Raw genomic sequence first — 14,814 nt, forward strand, 5'->3', positions numbered from 1 at the left:
AAATCATAGTGACATTCTCATTTTTTTTTGTCTTTAACCATCAATTTGACGCCAAAGACCTAGTAGTCGAGCGGCATAATTATGACTCTCTCAAATGAGACATCAGAGGTTTCTAACCGAATTGGCACTAATGTGGCACCAATGTGTTTGGTGTTGGGTACAATACAATCATGTATGATACTATGGAAACAAGCTAAGTGCTACCAGTATTCAGTAGAACGCAAATAGTTTTTATAATTGTGTTGGATACAAAAATATACTGAAGTCAATTGAGATCTTAAAAGTTGATTAATTCCATAATAATATAACTAGTAAAAAGATTAAAATAGTAAAAGTACTTGCACCATACAAAAGAGGAAGAAGGATTATGAGTTATGAGTGGGATGTATGACCAAGAGATGGGGACCCTCTCAAGTCTCTTCAAACAGACACAGACAAACCTCCCCTCTGGCCCCCTATGCCTCTAACTCTAATGCTTTCTTGTTGCATGCTAGAATTTGTACATTTTGTCAACAACCCAAAAATCCAACACATGATAGCCTGGTTTTATACCTCATCAAATAATTCTCACATGGAGGAGCACTAGAGTTAGCAAAAGAATTTTGTACAAATCCCAACCATAATCCCCTCGTTGCATTGTAGGCACCTCTAAATGAATGTGACAACTGGCTTAGCTTGAACCTTGAGGATCGATCCCTTGAGGTTTAATTAAGGATGGATGAGTTCTTTCCACTCAACCACGTCCTCGGGTAACGGGCTGAAGTTTATAGTCCAGTGACATAAATAGTTTATTATTATGAGTCTCGATTTTACCCATGTCTCATATATATTATATATATATATATATATATATATATATATATATATATATATATATATATATATATATATATATATATATATATATATATATATATATATACCAAGGAACCCAAGTCTTGATCTAGTTCAAATGACTAATTCATTTGGGGTAGGTAATATTTTATGTTTTATATATTCTTGATATGAAGTCTTTATATATATTGATCCAAAAATTAAAGTTGTGAAGGTAGAAGCTAAGTTGATGATGTAGGTAGGCAGCATGGAAATGGAGTCCAGAAGGCCATTCCATTCCCTTTCTGACTCAATTCATTCACTCCTGGGATTGAAGAATGACCTCAACGGCAACTGGCTTCATTCTGTTTGTAACATAATCAAAAGCCTTCCGCCGCCGCCGGATCAACGGCGGCCGTCAGATGAGGAAGGAGAACACACTGCAACTGCCATTTCAAAGATTCAGAGTATGTATAAATGTTTTGTATTATTATGTGCATAACAATTCTGATTTTTTTTTTTTTTTTTTTTTTTTTTTTGTGTAGTGGTCAAGTTGCAATAGTTTGTTTTGAATATATGTTCTTGTTCCCTAAATTCCGTTCAATTCTGGGTTTGATTCACAGATGAACTTGACAGCTTGACTGCAAAGATTCAGCTGCTAAATTTCCAGAGAAGACAGGTTCTCAATGAGCTTCTGGATTTGAAAGGTATGCTATTATAATGTTGATGAGTTAATTCCAGTAATACTTTCATTCACTATTGACATTTACTAATGTTTATCTCAAACTTTCAATTGGACCATAAATGATTCCTTAACTATTGATCTTTAATAATTTTGACTTTCAATTTGATCTGTCTTTCTGTTAAATATCTATTTAGTAAATATTAAATTTAATAATAATAATGTAAAATTTTGATTCTTCACATTTTTACTAATGATAAACTCAATGTATTAAGTTTATGAACGTAACTCAATTTGTTCATCTTAACAACAAACTAATTTTTTACATTATTACCTCAAATTTAATGTTTACTGAACAGATATATAAGTTGAGAATCAAATTTGGGACAAAATTAATAGTAAATGGATCAAATTAACTCTTTTAATGTTTTGTCAATTCAACACACACCAAACATTATCAACTTAAAAATAAATAAATTAAATTAAAATTGAACTTTAATCCTGAAAACCTTCCACTGCCAAATTTTTACAACCTAGTGGAGGAGGTAAATCGCGATACATGTCTTGATGAACCATAGACAAAAAACTTGCTTACCTAGGTTGAGATTTACCTTAACCTTATTTTTACACCACTGAACTATTCGGCTTATTGCCAAGGGCATTTAGACTTAACTTATAAGATATATATTGAAACTAAATTTTGTCGGTGAAAAGTATGTAACATTAAAAGAAACGTAATAACATTTTTGCAAAACTGGCTTTGTTGTTGATAAGGAATCTCAGAAGATATTGTACAACGCAAGTGTCGTATTCTTCTAAGGATAAAACTGTGCAAAATCTTTTAGAATTACGATACCGCAACAAAAATATCTAAATGTCTAATGCGTAGATACATTTGGCATTGAATTTGTGATGTAAAGATTGTGAATATTGACAGGAAATATTCGTGTGTTTTGTCGGGTGCGACCCATCGGAGAAGATATTAATGGCAGCCAAAAAAGGGTTGTAAATTGTGGTTCAAATCAGGTTCACGTCAATTTTGCTGAAAATAACTCTAAATTTTATACATTTGACAAAGTTTTCCAACCCACTTCATCACAAGGTACCCTTCTCTCCTTGTTTTATTTATTTACGTTTATGGGCCTACAATTGATGTTGGTTATACAATTTAATCCCTTTTTAATTTGTAAATTTCAATCCCTCAATTGTTATAAACATTGTCAATTTGGTCTCTTGATACTTAAACTTTTTTTTTTTTTGATAAACATTGTCAATTTGGTCTCTTAATACAATTTGTTCATCATTGAGTTCATCACAAGGGAATTTTAAACTTTTAGTCAGTTTAAAGTTCTACTCGGATTTTATAATTTTTTATTTTTAGAATTTCACACTGAACTTTCAATTTCCCTCCACAATTTAACTCATATACCCTATTAACATTAATTATTGAGGAACCAAATTGATGGTATTTGGAACAATTGAATAACTGAATTTTTAAAAATTGACAATGAAAGAACTAAATTGTATGAGTAACAACTAATGATAAAAAAAATGTGATTTTCTCTTTATTTTCAGCTATCATTATCTAGAGAAATTTATTTAACGTCTCTTTAATAAAATAAATTACTGTTTCCAATTTTTAAATAAAGTTTTTAAATATATAAAATTTATTTACTAACACTAAATATTATTAAAACTTAAATTATAAATAATTTTAGTCAACTTTTAAATTATTAATTTAAACAAAACTTGTTAGTTAAACATATAAAAAGTAAACTATTGAAAATTGTATTCGTTTTTATTAAATTAAAATTAGATTAGATTAATATCTATTTTCTGAAGTTAAAATATTGGTTAATTGTGCCACTTAACAGGTGAAGTATTTTCCGAAGTTGAACCAATTATCAAGTCCGCTTTAGATGGTTATAATGCGTGTATATTTGCTTATGGACAAACTGGCACTGGGAAGACTTTTACCATGGTAAAATGTATAAAATATTCTTTATACACACACACACACACACACACACACACACACACATATATATATATATACAATTTGTGAAATATACAGTATACATTAAATATTTTTTTTTTTGAAATTTTATAAGAATCATTCTATTTAGTAAAGTCACTTCCCTAATAACAAGAGGTATAGTTTCATCAAATACAATTTATGATGATGCGTAGGGCACCATTAGACATTGAGAATTTGAGACCCTTGCAAGGGGTGATTACAACTAAATTATTTTTTAATCCATTTGAACTAAATATTTATACAAAATTTCATAACACCAACCATATCTACTACTATTATTATTTTTCCTTTAAAAGAACAACAATACTTTAAAAAAAAAATATTTACAATACCAATTAATACCAATGTCTCTTATACCTGATACAACCAAAGAGGTTTGAGGGTTGTATTAGTGCAATTGGTCATTGCCCCACAATGTACACAATGCACTCTTTACAAATTTCAATGCTCATATGCTTTTAAATAAATCCAATGCAATTAACACCTTAAAACATTTCAATATTTTTATAAATAAAATAATAATCCTTTACAAAAAAAAAAAAATGTCACTACTTTCTATTCAATTTATAGCAATAAGCACAATGCCTTTTTTGGCATTGTAAAGTTTTCCATTATTTATTAGTGGCAAGTTTCCTTAAGTCAAAACTATATATTTATGTTCTAGCTAAAATAGTCTTCACGATGAAAACAATATTCATCACATTTATACTAAAATATTCTCACTAGATGTGCTTTCATAGTATTCTTCTAACTACAAAATCTTGAGTTAAGAAGTGTCAACTTGTAAACTAAGATTCTTTCAAGACACTTGTACTGGTACACAACCAAGATGTGTAAAATACACACATGCTCTCATTAACTATGCTTTTTTAGTTCCACTTAGCAAACTTGTGTTTTTTGAACATATACACAATAGGAGGGCAGTCAAGACTTGCCAGGAGTTGTACCCCGGGCAATACAGGCACTATTTGAGCAAGCAGCAGAGAGTAACCATACAGTTCTCTTCAAATTCAGCATGCTTGAAATATACATGGGTTATCTCAAAGATCTTCTCATCCCTCACAATTCTAGGGCAACAAATGACATACCACCTTGGTAAGTTATTCACAAAGCTGCTATGCTTCTTGGGAGAAAAGTTGTGGGTTAGAGGGAGGGTGGGTGGGTGGGGCAAACCTGGAGGTGTTGAGGGAAAAAGGCTAATGAGAGAATGCCTTAGACTTGTCTATTGAAAACTTGCAATTTAATAAAAATGGCACTTTTGGTCATACAGTCATGGGTATAATGGATACAATGGATTCGATCTCTCAATTGTTGGCGTGTCCAAAGAACACCGAAATGGTGTTTTTGATCCTCCAAATGAGTAATCCAGAGTAGAATTAGAGTGGTGATACAAGGTTAATGGCTAGTAGAAGAGTGTTTGGACAAGGAAGCTACAAATTATTAGTTTTTCTCCATACTTATTTGATACTTAGGCACCAAAACACCACTTTGCTGTCAACCAAGAGACCAAAAATAGAGGTGCCAACAATAGAAGGATGGAATCTGCTATACCCTTAGGGGCCGTTTGGTTCGGGTCATCTGAGATTACCTAGGTAATCTGAGTCTGGTAATGTTATATTACCTTGTTTGGTTCAAATTATGAGATTACCTGGTAATGTTATATTACCTCAAGGGGCCGTTTGGTTCAGGTCATCCGAGATTACCTAAGTAATCTCAGTCTGGTAATGTTATATTACCTTGTTTGTTTCAAGTTATGAGATTACCTGGTAATGTTATATTACCTCAAAGCTGATGTGGCGATAATGTTTCAAGGTAATGTGATTACCCCTGTTTCTTTAGGTAATCTAAGATTACCTTGATTATTCCAACTTTACCATTGTTAACTAATCTTTATATAACAACAACAACAACAACAACAACAACAACAACAACAACAACAACAACAACAATAATAATAATAATAATAATAATAATAATGTATACTAACACAATAACATATATAAAATAAATATATGTTTATATAATCAAATATACATGTGTGTATATTTATATATTTATTTTTTTAATATTAAGCATCAATACATTCATACATATAAATAAATAAAAATACACACAATAAAGGCACACAAATAAATATATATATATATATATATAAAAGGACATTATAGTAAATTGATCCATATAACCCTTAACCAAACAAAGTAATATTATATTCCACAATCCAAACCAAACACATCAGGTAATGTTACATTCCCAAAATCTTACATTACCTTCCTGGAGGTAATCCTATTACCTGGGGTAATCCAAGATTCCGTGAACCAAACGCCTCCCAAAGCTGATGTGGCGGTAATGTTTCAAGGTAATGTGATTATCCCCGTTTTTTTAGATAATCTTAGATTACCTTGAATTATTCCAACTTTACCCTTGTTAACTAATCCTTATATAATAATAATAATAATAATAATGATGATGATGATAACAACAACAACAACAACAATAATAATAATAATAATAATAACAACGCAATAACATATATAAAATAAATATATGTTTATATAATCAAATATACATGCGTGTATATTTATATATTTACTTTTTTAATATTAAGTATCAATACATTCATACATATAAATAAATAAATGCACACAATAAAGACACACACACACATATATATATATATTAAGGACATTATAGTAAATTGATCCATATACCCTAAAATATAACCCTTAACCAAACAAAGTAATATTATATTCCACAATCCAAACCAAACACATCAGGTAATGTTACATTCCCAAAATCTTACATTACCTTCCTGGAGGTAATCCTATTACCTGGGGTAATCCAAGATTCCGTGAACCAAACGCCTCCCAAAGCTGATGTGGCGGTAATGTTTCAAGGTAATGTGATTATCCCCGTTTTTTTAGATAATCTTAGATTACCTTGAATTATTCCAACTTTACCCTTGTTAACTAATCCTTATATAATAATAATAATAATAATAATGATGATGATGATAACAACAACAACAACAACAATAATAATAATAATAATAATAACAACGCAATAACATATATAAAATAAATATATGTTTATATAATCAAATATACATGCGTGTATATTTATATATTTACTTTTTTAATATTAAGTATCAATACATTCATACATATAAATAAATAAATGCACACAATAAAGACACACACACACATATATATATATATTAAGGACATTATAGTAAATTGATCCATATACCCTAAAATATAACCCTTAACCAAACAAAGTAATATTATATTCCACAATCCAAACCAAACACATCAGGTAATCTTACATTCCCAAAATCTCACATTACCTTCCTGAAGGTAATCCTATTACCTGGGGTAATCCAAGATTCCGTGAACCAAACGCCCCTTATTGAGCAATCAAAAGTGTCATTTTTCCTTTTAAAAAAACTCAAGACAATGCAAAAGAAACCCTGTCTCTCAGGAATGGCTTTGGCAGTGTGGAGGACAAGATGACTGGTGGGAGAAATTCCTAGATACACTTGTATATTGAACTCTGGCAATTTCGGAGTCCGAACAAAATGCAATATTTCAATCCATTAGTGTATGAAAATTGGGATTTGGGAAGAACAAGTCTAAATAGGAATTTCTCAACAAACATACCGTGCAGTTTCCACTCTGCATTTATTTGAGAATCTGTGACCTGGGTTGATAACAGCACAAAATATTGCATGTGCAGCCTTTCAATTCAAACACATCCAAGTGGAGACATTGAAATTGAAAGCCTGGTGAGCATCCAAGTAAATGACCTTAACCAAGCAATGAGATTGTATTCATTAGGCTGCCGTTTAAGATCCACTGCTTCCACAAATTCAAATCGAACTTCAAGCAGATCACACTGGTACTTAATTTGATAGGCATACCAAGATTAGTGAGATATAAATTCTACTAAATTTATCACTTACCATATCCATAATCTGCTCAATACAGCTTGATACGCATATCCATATCTTGCTCTGGTGCCACTGCCACTGAGCGGAGAAGGGAGACAAACAAACTGTGGATGATTGATCTTGGGGGAAGTGAACGAGTGCTAAAAACAAAGACATGGGGAAGAAGATTCGAAGAAGGAAAGGCAATTAACCTCTCTCTTTCTGCCCTAGGAGATGTCATCCATGCCCTCCAGACACGTCAGCGTCACATTCCTTACAGGTAAATAAAGTAAATACTAGTTAGATATATAATATTGCAATTAGAAATCTAAAATCTTTGTAATGTAACAAAGAAAAAGTCGAGAAGATATTCATAGAGGATAAATGATATGCTTGCATGTATTGGTTGAGAAGAAATAATGATCACAACTTTACTATAAAATCTAATGACTCCTAATCAAAGCTTTTATTCTTGACAGGAATAGCAAGTTGACACAAGTTCTTAAAGATTCCCTAGGTAATATGCATGATGCATCTCCATTGTAATGTATAAGTTGTTCATTACAGAACAAGAAAAAGGAATCAAAATGTGTTTTTCTATTTTTTGTTTTCAATGCATTTGGACTGCATCCAATACCTTATGATAAAACCATACACAAAACTGTTAGGCTATAGAAAGGAGGAAAAGAAGAGGCAGCATCTATGTTGTTAGATGCTAATAACCTCATGTCAACATGAACATTCTTTGAAAACTCTCATGGAATATCAGAAGAGAACATAGTAAAACAGAGAAACAAACAATTGATCATCTGTCAGACTCAGAAAAGGGAACAAATTGATTGAAATTGATTATCAGACATAGAAATAGATTGATGAATCACACAATGATGTCCAAATATATATCACAGCCTTGTAAAATAGACATAGAAGCAATATAAATATGGAACCCTTACATTACTAAAACCCTAAATTGCATATATAACTATATAAGCCCCTAGCTTACTCTAGGGATTATACATATCCTAGAATATGAACTACATTCCAGCAACCATCTACTTAAAAGATAATAAACAGTAAATACTGCTTAAGTACTACATACAGATTCAGTTACAAGAGTGACCAGAAAGATCAGTTCACTTCTACATTAACGTTTTCTGATAGCATAATATTCAGCATCCAAATAGCACATATAATCCTCCTGGATCTATTTTAGGTGAATAATTCTCTTCATGTCTATGGTCTAACTCTTCTCATTGCTTTTACCTTCTAATCTTCTTTGAAGAAAACCAATATAATGTGCTCTTTGCTAACGGAAATACTTTAGTACCAACCGACATCTAGGGAATAGTTTATTAGAAATAGGAATTAGCAATACAGCTAACACATATTCAAAATTCATATTCTCATTATTTCACACTTCATGCTAACAAGATTGTTCTTTTCCTTCATACCCAGGTGAAGATTCAAAAACACTAATGCTTGTCCATGTCAGTCCTAGAGAAGAAGATTTGTGTGAGACAATATGCTCTTTAAGTTTTGCAACACGAGTGAAAAGCATTCACCTAGGAAACAAGGAATCAACTGTAAGTAAATACAAAATGCTCAGTTTTTAAAATAACTATACAGGCTCTGGTTCTCAAATCAACTGATACATGGTCATACTTAAATCCCATTATATGACATCACCAATTCAAAACACATTTGACTGCACAAAAGGGTAGGGAAATCACTAAGTCTATGTAGCATTGTTCCAGGGCAAGAGGGTCATTAGTACCTATGCATAACATCATTGATTCACCGCTTTATGAATGGCAATAAGTCTCCTCATTTGAAAGTTAAGGATTTTTCTTTTTCAATGCAAGTGCCAGTAATCTTCTATAACATATCCAGACATTTCAATCCATCCTCTTCATTTTTCTTCAAAATACAAATGTTGTTTAAACCAATTGCTAAATTACTTCAATTCTTTTTAACTTCTTTAACTTTAATGCATATCTCTTAGCATTTTAATTTCACTGGCCTGTGAAATGGAATAGGATTGTGTTTGATAGTTGGCAACTTGCAAAACACTTTGTTGGATATTCATACTATACAAGGTCTATAGAACATTATTACTCATTTGATCTCAAAATAGAACAAGACATCAAATAAAGACTAGCTGGAAAAAAATCATACTTATAAGAAAATAGCATTTTAAGCAGAGTTACATGGGATCAACCACTTACTTGCAAACAGAAGTTATCCTAGATGTTTGCATAGTTTCATTACTTCAGTTGGGCATTGATCTTACACGCACATAGTTTGAAGCAGAATATCAATGATTGATGCATAAAAATGTATTGTGAACAGATTTTGGTGTCCAACATGGGCAGGATCTAGATTCTAACCCCATCTCATTTGGCCCATATGCAAAGAACTGCTTTTTGTAGCAAGAAAATTTCCCCAGTTCTTACAGCAATAGTGTGATGTGTCAAACTGCAGGAAGCAAGAGGTGCAAAAGAAATTGCAATGCATAGTTTGCAGCAGAAGATGATGCAAATTGAAGATGCACGCAATGACATTGGAGGAAAAATAAAAAATCTAAATGAAAAACTAGGAAACCTTTCAGGAATATCATCCTCTTCAAGTGAACTACTTAATGCCTCTGACACACTCAATGATGGGCCACAATCTGCCAGAGAAAATGTAAAGACAGCAGTGCCATCATCAAACTTACCAAGATTCATGAGGCCAACCATTTGCAGTAGAAAAAAATCTGGCAAAAATGCTGTAGAATATCAAGCTCCAAGAGTTAAGGCCTCAATTCCTCCAAGAAGTAGAAAAACATCATCTCATCATGCTGAGTCTGTAGCATTTCCAATACAAGGTGGATCAGTATGCACTTCAGAGAGCAGTATTTCAAGAACTAGCTGCTTTCTTGGTTTGAACAAGAAGTTCAGTGCAGAGAGTGAACCAGAATACAGCAAAGATGCATCTGATTCAGAGAACAAAACGGTTGTTCTTGCAGAACGAGAAGAGCAAGAAAGAGACTCTAAAAATCACAAGTTCAAATACAGCCATAGGGTTGAAGATCAGGTGAATAGAAGAATAAATAGCTTACATACATGGAACCACTCAAAGGTTGATAATTGGCTTCAGCTACATAAATATACACCAAACAATACAAGTTCCACTCATCGGAACAAAAAAGTTCTTGCAATACCCATTCCAGAGAAGAAAAGCAAGGGTAGAGGCAGAATTCCAAAAGAATCATGTGACGAAGAAGTTCAAGGTCAAAAGTTCAGAAGGCGAAATATTAAGCACCTTGAAGTAGCAGGAGTGGTTGATGCAAAGGTGGAAATGGAAACTACCTCTGATGCAAAGGTGGATGTGGAAACTGTCTCAGAAGCAGAGGGTACTGTAACTTCAGTGGTGTTGACGGACTTCTCAGATAACGTTGCTGATTCCACATCTAGCAATACAGATGAGAAACCAACTAAAGAACAAGCCAAGGTGTATGCTTTCTTAACAGATCAGTGTACATACAGCAACTCTACTGCATCTGCTGATTTGGAGGGTTCTAAAATGACTGCAGAAGAAATTGTAAGTAAAGAAACATATTCAGGGTCATTCACATTGAAAAGTGGGAAAAGCAACTTCCCAACATGCAAGATTCTCACTGAGAATCCATATATATTAACTTCATCAGAAGAAAAACATCAATGCCAAGCTGTGCCTACTGAAGCTGTAGAACATAATGACAATGAAAATGCAAATGCCCCTGCTCATTCTCTACGTGACTTGCAAAGTAATGATGCTAATCAAAAGGATATGTTTGGTTCTGTATTACCAAAAAACAGAAAATATGCAGGTAAACCACTTTTATCTTCTGTGTCCTATTTATCTCCTCTCAGGATATAATTTTGCTTTTACTGCATATTCCACAGGATTATGCAACACATTGAAACAGAATATCCAAATGTTACTTGTAAGTTTTCTTGTACTACTGGGATTCCAAAGTTTAGGCCTTGGGCATGACTTCTTCCAAGCTTTGACGCTTTAGTCTGACCAGTTGATAACACAGTTAGCACCTGGTGATGGGTTTGGCTTTGCACCTCTACAAGTACCTACTATCAAAGTTGTTGCGTTAAAGAATACTAGGAAATACACTATTGTGAATGAAAGAAGTCTGCATTTGAATGCCATGCAAGACCTAGATTATGATGTCAGTATGGACAAGAGCCTTTCCTATTCAAATGAATGAGAATTCTTCAAAGACATGAAAATGGCTCAATATATCAAGAATTCAGGCAGGGAGCATTGCATGTCTTGTTTATAGAAGTCAGAAGTTCTCCAATTTTGTATAGCAGGCCAACTGATGTCACTGAAGCAATGTTGAACTCTCTTTTATGTTCAAGAGAATCTGTATAGCTGTCCTTGGCCCGGAAAAGTAAGTAAGAGTATCCTTGGGGTATTTATGAATCTGTAAATTTTTGAGATTAATGAGATTTTACTTTCAATACCGGCAACTCTTGTGTACAATGTACAATAGAAATAGAAACCGTGTATAGGAAACTCTTGTACAATGTAAAAAGGAAGATAACTAATGTACCCATCATTCACAGCATATTTATATGAAGTGCATAAAAAATTATTTCTAGCATTGAAAGTGCTACATCTAGATATTGCTCACCAGAAATAGGTGGAACCATGTGCAATCAATCAACCAGTTCACCAAATGCTCTAATAAAATCCTGTCCCAGTTATTAAAAAAAAACAGTATTAACATACATGAAACAACATTGCTTAAGGCAGAAGATTAGGAAGGTGACATAAGTGAAAAGCACATATTTTTCAATATAGTACTCCATATTAAAGAGATTTGAGACATTCTGTTCACTAACATATGCAGTGATATTTAGTTGCATACCACATACAAAAACACCTAGCAACATCTTTAGATACCAATGCATTAGCTTGTACCTTAATTTGATGGATTATCTCTTTGCTTTTTCTTCTGAAAAAAGGTTCAAGCCCATCTTGCTGGGGTTTGCAATGATTTGTCTCCAGTTTCATAGGAGGAGGATATCATGTTATACAGAAACAGAATCAAGCAGATGGTCATAATCCCAAATTGTGTGCCTTGACATCTTCAAGTGTTCATTTAACTGCAGCAGAGTTCTGTATATCCCCTCAAGCTGAGGGTGCGACCTATCCTCTGAATTGAAGTCATAAGCTCTGTTTTCCACCTCAATAGAGCTCTGACCTGGCTTCTTTCTAACACCAATATCCCGCATGACTATCCTTGATGCCCTAGCTTCATCCCACCTACCAAGAGAAGCGTATATGCTAGACAGAAGTGAATAATTGCCACTATTATGAGGCTCCACTTTGAGTAGGTGCCGAAGAGCTCGCTCCCCAAGTCCAGCATTGGCTTGGTTCCTAGATGCAGCAAGCAGTGATCCCCATATAGCTGCATTTGCTTCAAAAGGCATTCTTTTACTTAGGTCTTCAGCCTCTTGAAGGCGACCAGAACGCCCTAAAAGATCAATGATGCAGCCATAGTGTTTAATGTTGGGTTGAATCCCATACCTTTCTTCCATTGTATAGAAATACCAGCGACCCAATTCAACAAAACCAGCATGGCTGCAGGCAGAAAGTACAGCTATTAAAGTCACATCATTAGGCTTAATTCCAGTCCCTTCCATTCGAGAAAACATGTCGAGAGCTTCTCTTCCAAGGCCATTAGTAGCCAACCCAGAGATCAATGTTGACCAAGTTACCACATTTTTGTTGGTCATACTCTCGAAAAGTTGTACAGCCTTCTGTATGCTCCCTGATTTAGCATACATATCAATAAGTGCATTTTTAAGACTTATAGTTCTCTGCAACTGATGTTGCTCAATATAAGTGTGGATCCACTCACCCAACTCAAGGTCACCCAAATTTGCACAAGCCGAGAGTGCAGCCAACATGGCTACCTCATCGGGCTTGACTCCACTTGAATCAGCCATCATTCTCCGAAAAACAGCAATAGCATCATGAGACTGATTTCCCTGAGCATAACCAGTTATGATAGTAGTCCAAGAAACAACATTTCTCCTGGGCATACGCTGGAACAAGTCAGCTGCACTACCCATATCACCAGCCTTGGCGTAGCCGGCTATTATGGCATTCCACAGCGCCACATCCCAATGAAGCATTTCATCAAACACCTTTCGTGCATCGGAAACAAGCCCGCAAGAAGAGTACGTACGTACGAGCGACACCCCCACGTGGACATCATTGTTCAATCCTGCCCTAACAGCCTCGCAGTGAATCTGCCGGCCGGTGAATATCAATCCACAATCGCCGATAACGGCACTCAACACAAACGGAATAGAGTAAGTATCGTGCTTCAAACCTATGACTCGAGCCCTTTTATAGAGGCTAATGGCCTGTTCGGACAAACGCGGCTGGCGAGCGAGAGCGTCAATGGCGGTGTTGTATAGGTACATATCCGGATTGGGAGCGAAGAACACTGAGAAATACACATAGTCGGAGAACCCAAGCGCGGAGAGAGTGGCGACGAATCGATTGAGAAGTATGTTATCGTGATCCAGAGCTCGGACGAGCATATAGCAGTGGGCTTGATGAATATGCGCTGCAGTGGAGCATTTCTTTAGCAGAACCTCAAAAGATTGGTCTACAGGCGGAAAGACGCCGGCGTTTCCGTGGAGGTGTTTAAGATTTCTGAGTAGTGGCGATGGCCATATGCCAATTTTACGACGGCTCAGCCGCGTAAGTAGCATTACCTTCAAATACAAAAGAATCCGAAATCTCTATGGATACTCTCAAGCCTGGTGAATTAACACTGCATGTCTGCATTTTTACCTTCACAGGAGGCTTGTCTTTTTTGTGTAAAAGAAAAAGAGAGGGACAATTAAAAGAATTGTTATACCAATTAAGAGTAAATACCAGTGGAGGTCCTCCGACTTTGATGGCACCGCCATTTTTAGTCTTCAACTTTTAAATTAACCATTTTTAGTCTTCTGACTTTGATGACACTGCCACTTTTAGTCCTCAACTTTTAAATCAACTACTTTTAGTCATCTTACTTTTTGTTTCTTGCCACCTATGATCCTTTCTTTACAATTAGACATCTAATGTCATTTTTTCAAGGGCAATTCAGTCATTTGGTCCAAAATTTAGTGTTAACAAAGAGGAGTGGAGAATAGAGTTTCTTCAATTATTCTGATGATGAAACATAATACTTAATACATTAATTATGAAATGACTGAATTGCCCTTCAGAAAATGACATTAGATGTCCAATTCTAAAGGAAGGACCATAGGTGGCTAGAAACAAAAAGTAAGAGAACTAAAAGTGGTTGAT

The 14,814-nt window shown here is 34.3% G+C and overlaps 2 protein-coding genes across 7 annotated transcripts; one reads left to right on the forward strand and one right to left on the reverse strand.

Moving 5' to 3' along the window:
• The first annotated feature begins 937 nt into the window (after positions 1–937).
• On the forward strand, positions 938–12,103 carry LOC116004172 (kinesin-like protein KIN-14B). Of its 2 annotated transcripts, none has more exons than XM_031244105.1 (12): positions 938–970; positions 1,073–1,280; positions 1,437–1,520; positions 2,433–2,597; positions 3,370–3,476; positions 4,450–4,628; positions 7,269–7,430; positions 7,520–7,741; positions 7,941–7,978; positions 8,917–9,044; positions 9,943–11,311; positions 11,388–12,103. In XM_031244105.1, exons 1-12 carry the CDS (start codon positions 953–955, stop codon positions 11,501–11,503), a joined length of 2,796 nt encoding a protein of 931 aa, XP_031099965.1. In that variant the 5' UTR covers positions 938–952; the 3' UTR covers positions 11,504–12,103. The 2 variants fall into 2 exon arrangements, with proteins under 2 accessions (XP_031099965.1, XP_031099966.1); XM_031244106.1 differs by having other exon boundaries at positions 960–974.
• Positions 6,942–14,339, reverse strand: LOC116004174 (pentatricopeptide repeat-containing protein At5g56310). 5 transcript variants are annotated; one of them, XM_031244112.1, is made up of 8 exons: positions 13,367–14,339; positions 12,424–13,276; positions 12,134–12,194; positions 10,812–11,923; positions 10,178–10,306; positions 7,495–7,734; positions 7,193–7,338; positions 6,942–7,085 (listed from the first exon to the last, which is right to left on the reverse strand). In XM_031244112.1, exons 1-2 carry the CDS (start codon positions 14,229–14,231, stop codon positions 12,534–12,536), a joined length of 1,608 nt encoding a protein of 535 aa, XP_031099972.1. In that variant the 5' UTR covers positions 14,232–14,339; the 3' UTR covers positions 6,942–7,085; positions 7,193–7,338; positions 7,495–7,734; positions 10,178–10,306; positions 10,812–11,923; positions 12,134–12,194; positions 12,424–12,533. The 5 variants fall into 5 exon arrangements, with proteins under 5 accessions (XP_031099972.1, XP_031099969.1, XP_031099968.1 ...); XM_031244109.1 differs by having other exon boundaries at positions 7,495–7,560; positions 7,674–7,734; positions 12,424–14,339; XM_031244108.1 differs by adding an exon at positions 9,687–9,936 and having other exon boundaries at positions 12,424–14,339.
• Positions 14,340–14,814: the final 475 nt, after the last annotated feature.

The sequence above is a fragment of the Ipomoea triloba genome, chromosome 14 (genome assembly GCF_003576645.1).
Source record: "Ipomoea triloba cultivar NCNSP0323 chromosome 14, ASM357664v1".
NCBI lineage: Eukaryota > Viridiplantae > Streptophyta > Magnoliopsida > Solanales > Convolvulaceae > Ipomoea > Ipomoea triloba.

Excerpts from the sequence above, each read along its gene's own strand:
- LOC116004172 (XM_031244105.1), top strand. Across the intron at positions 7,431-7,519 it reads ACTTCAAGCAGATCACACTG|CTTGATACGCATATCCATAT; the intron begins GTACTTAATTTG and ends TGCTCAATACAG. Across the intron at positions 7,979-8,916 it reads AGTTCTTAAAGATTCCCTAG|GTGAAGATTCAAAAACACTA; the intron begins GTAATATGCATG and ends CTTCATACCCAG.
- LOC116004174 (XM_031244110.1), bottom strand. The coding sequence starts at position 14,231 with ATGCTACTTACGCGGCTGAGCCGTCGTAAAATTGGCATATGGCCATCG.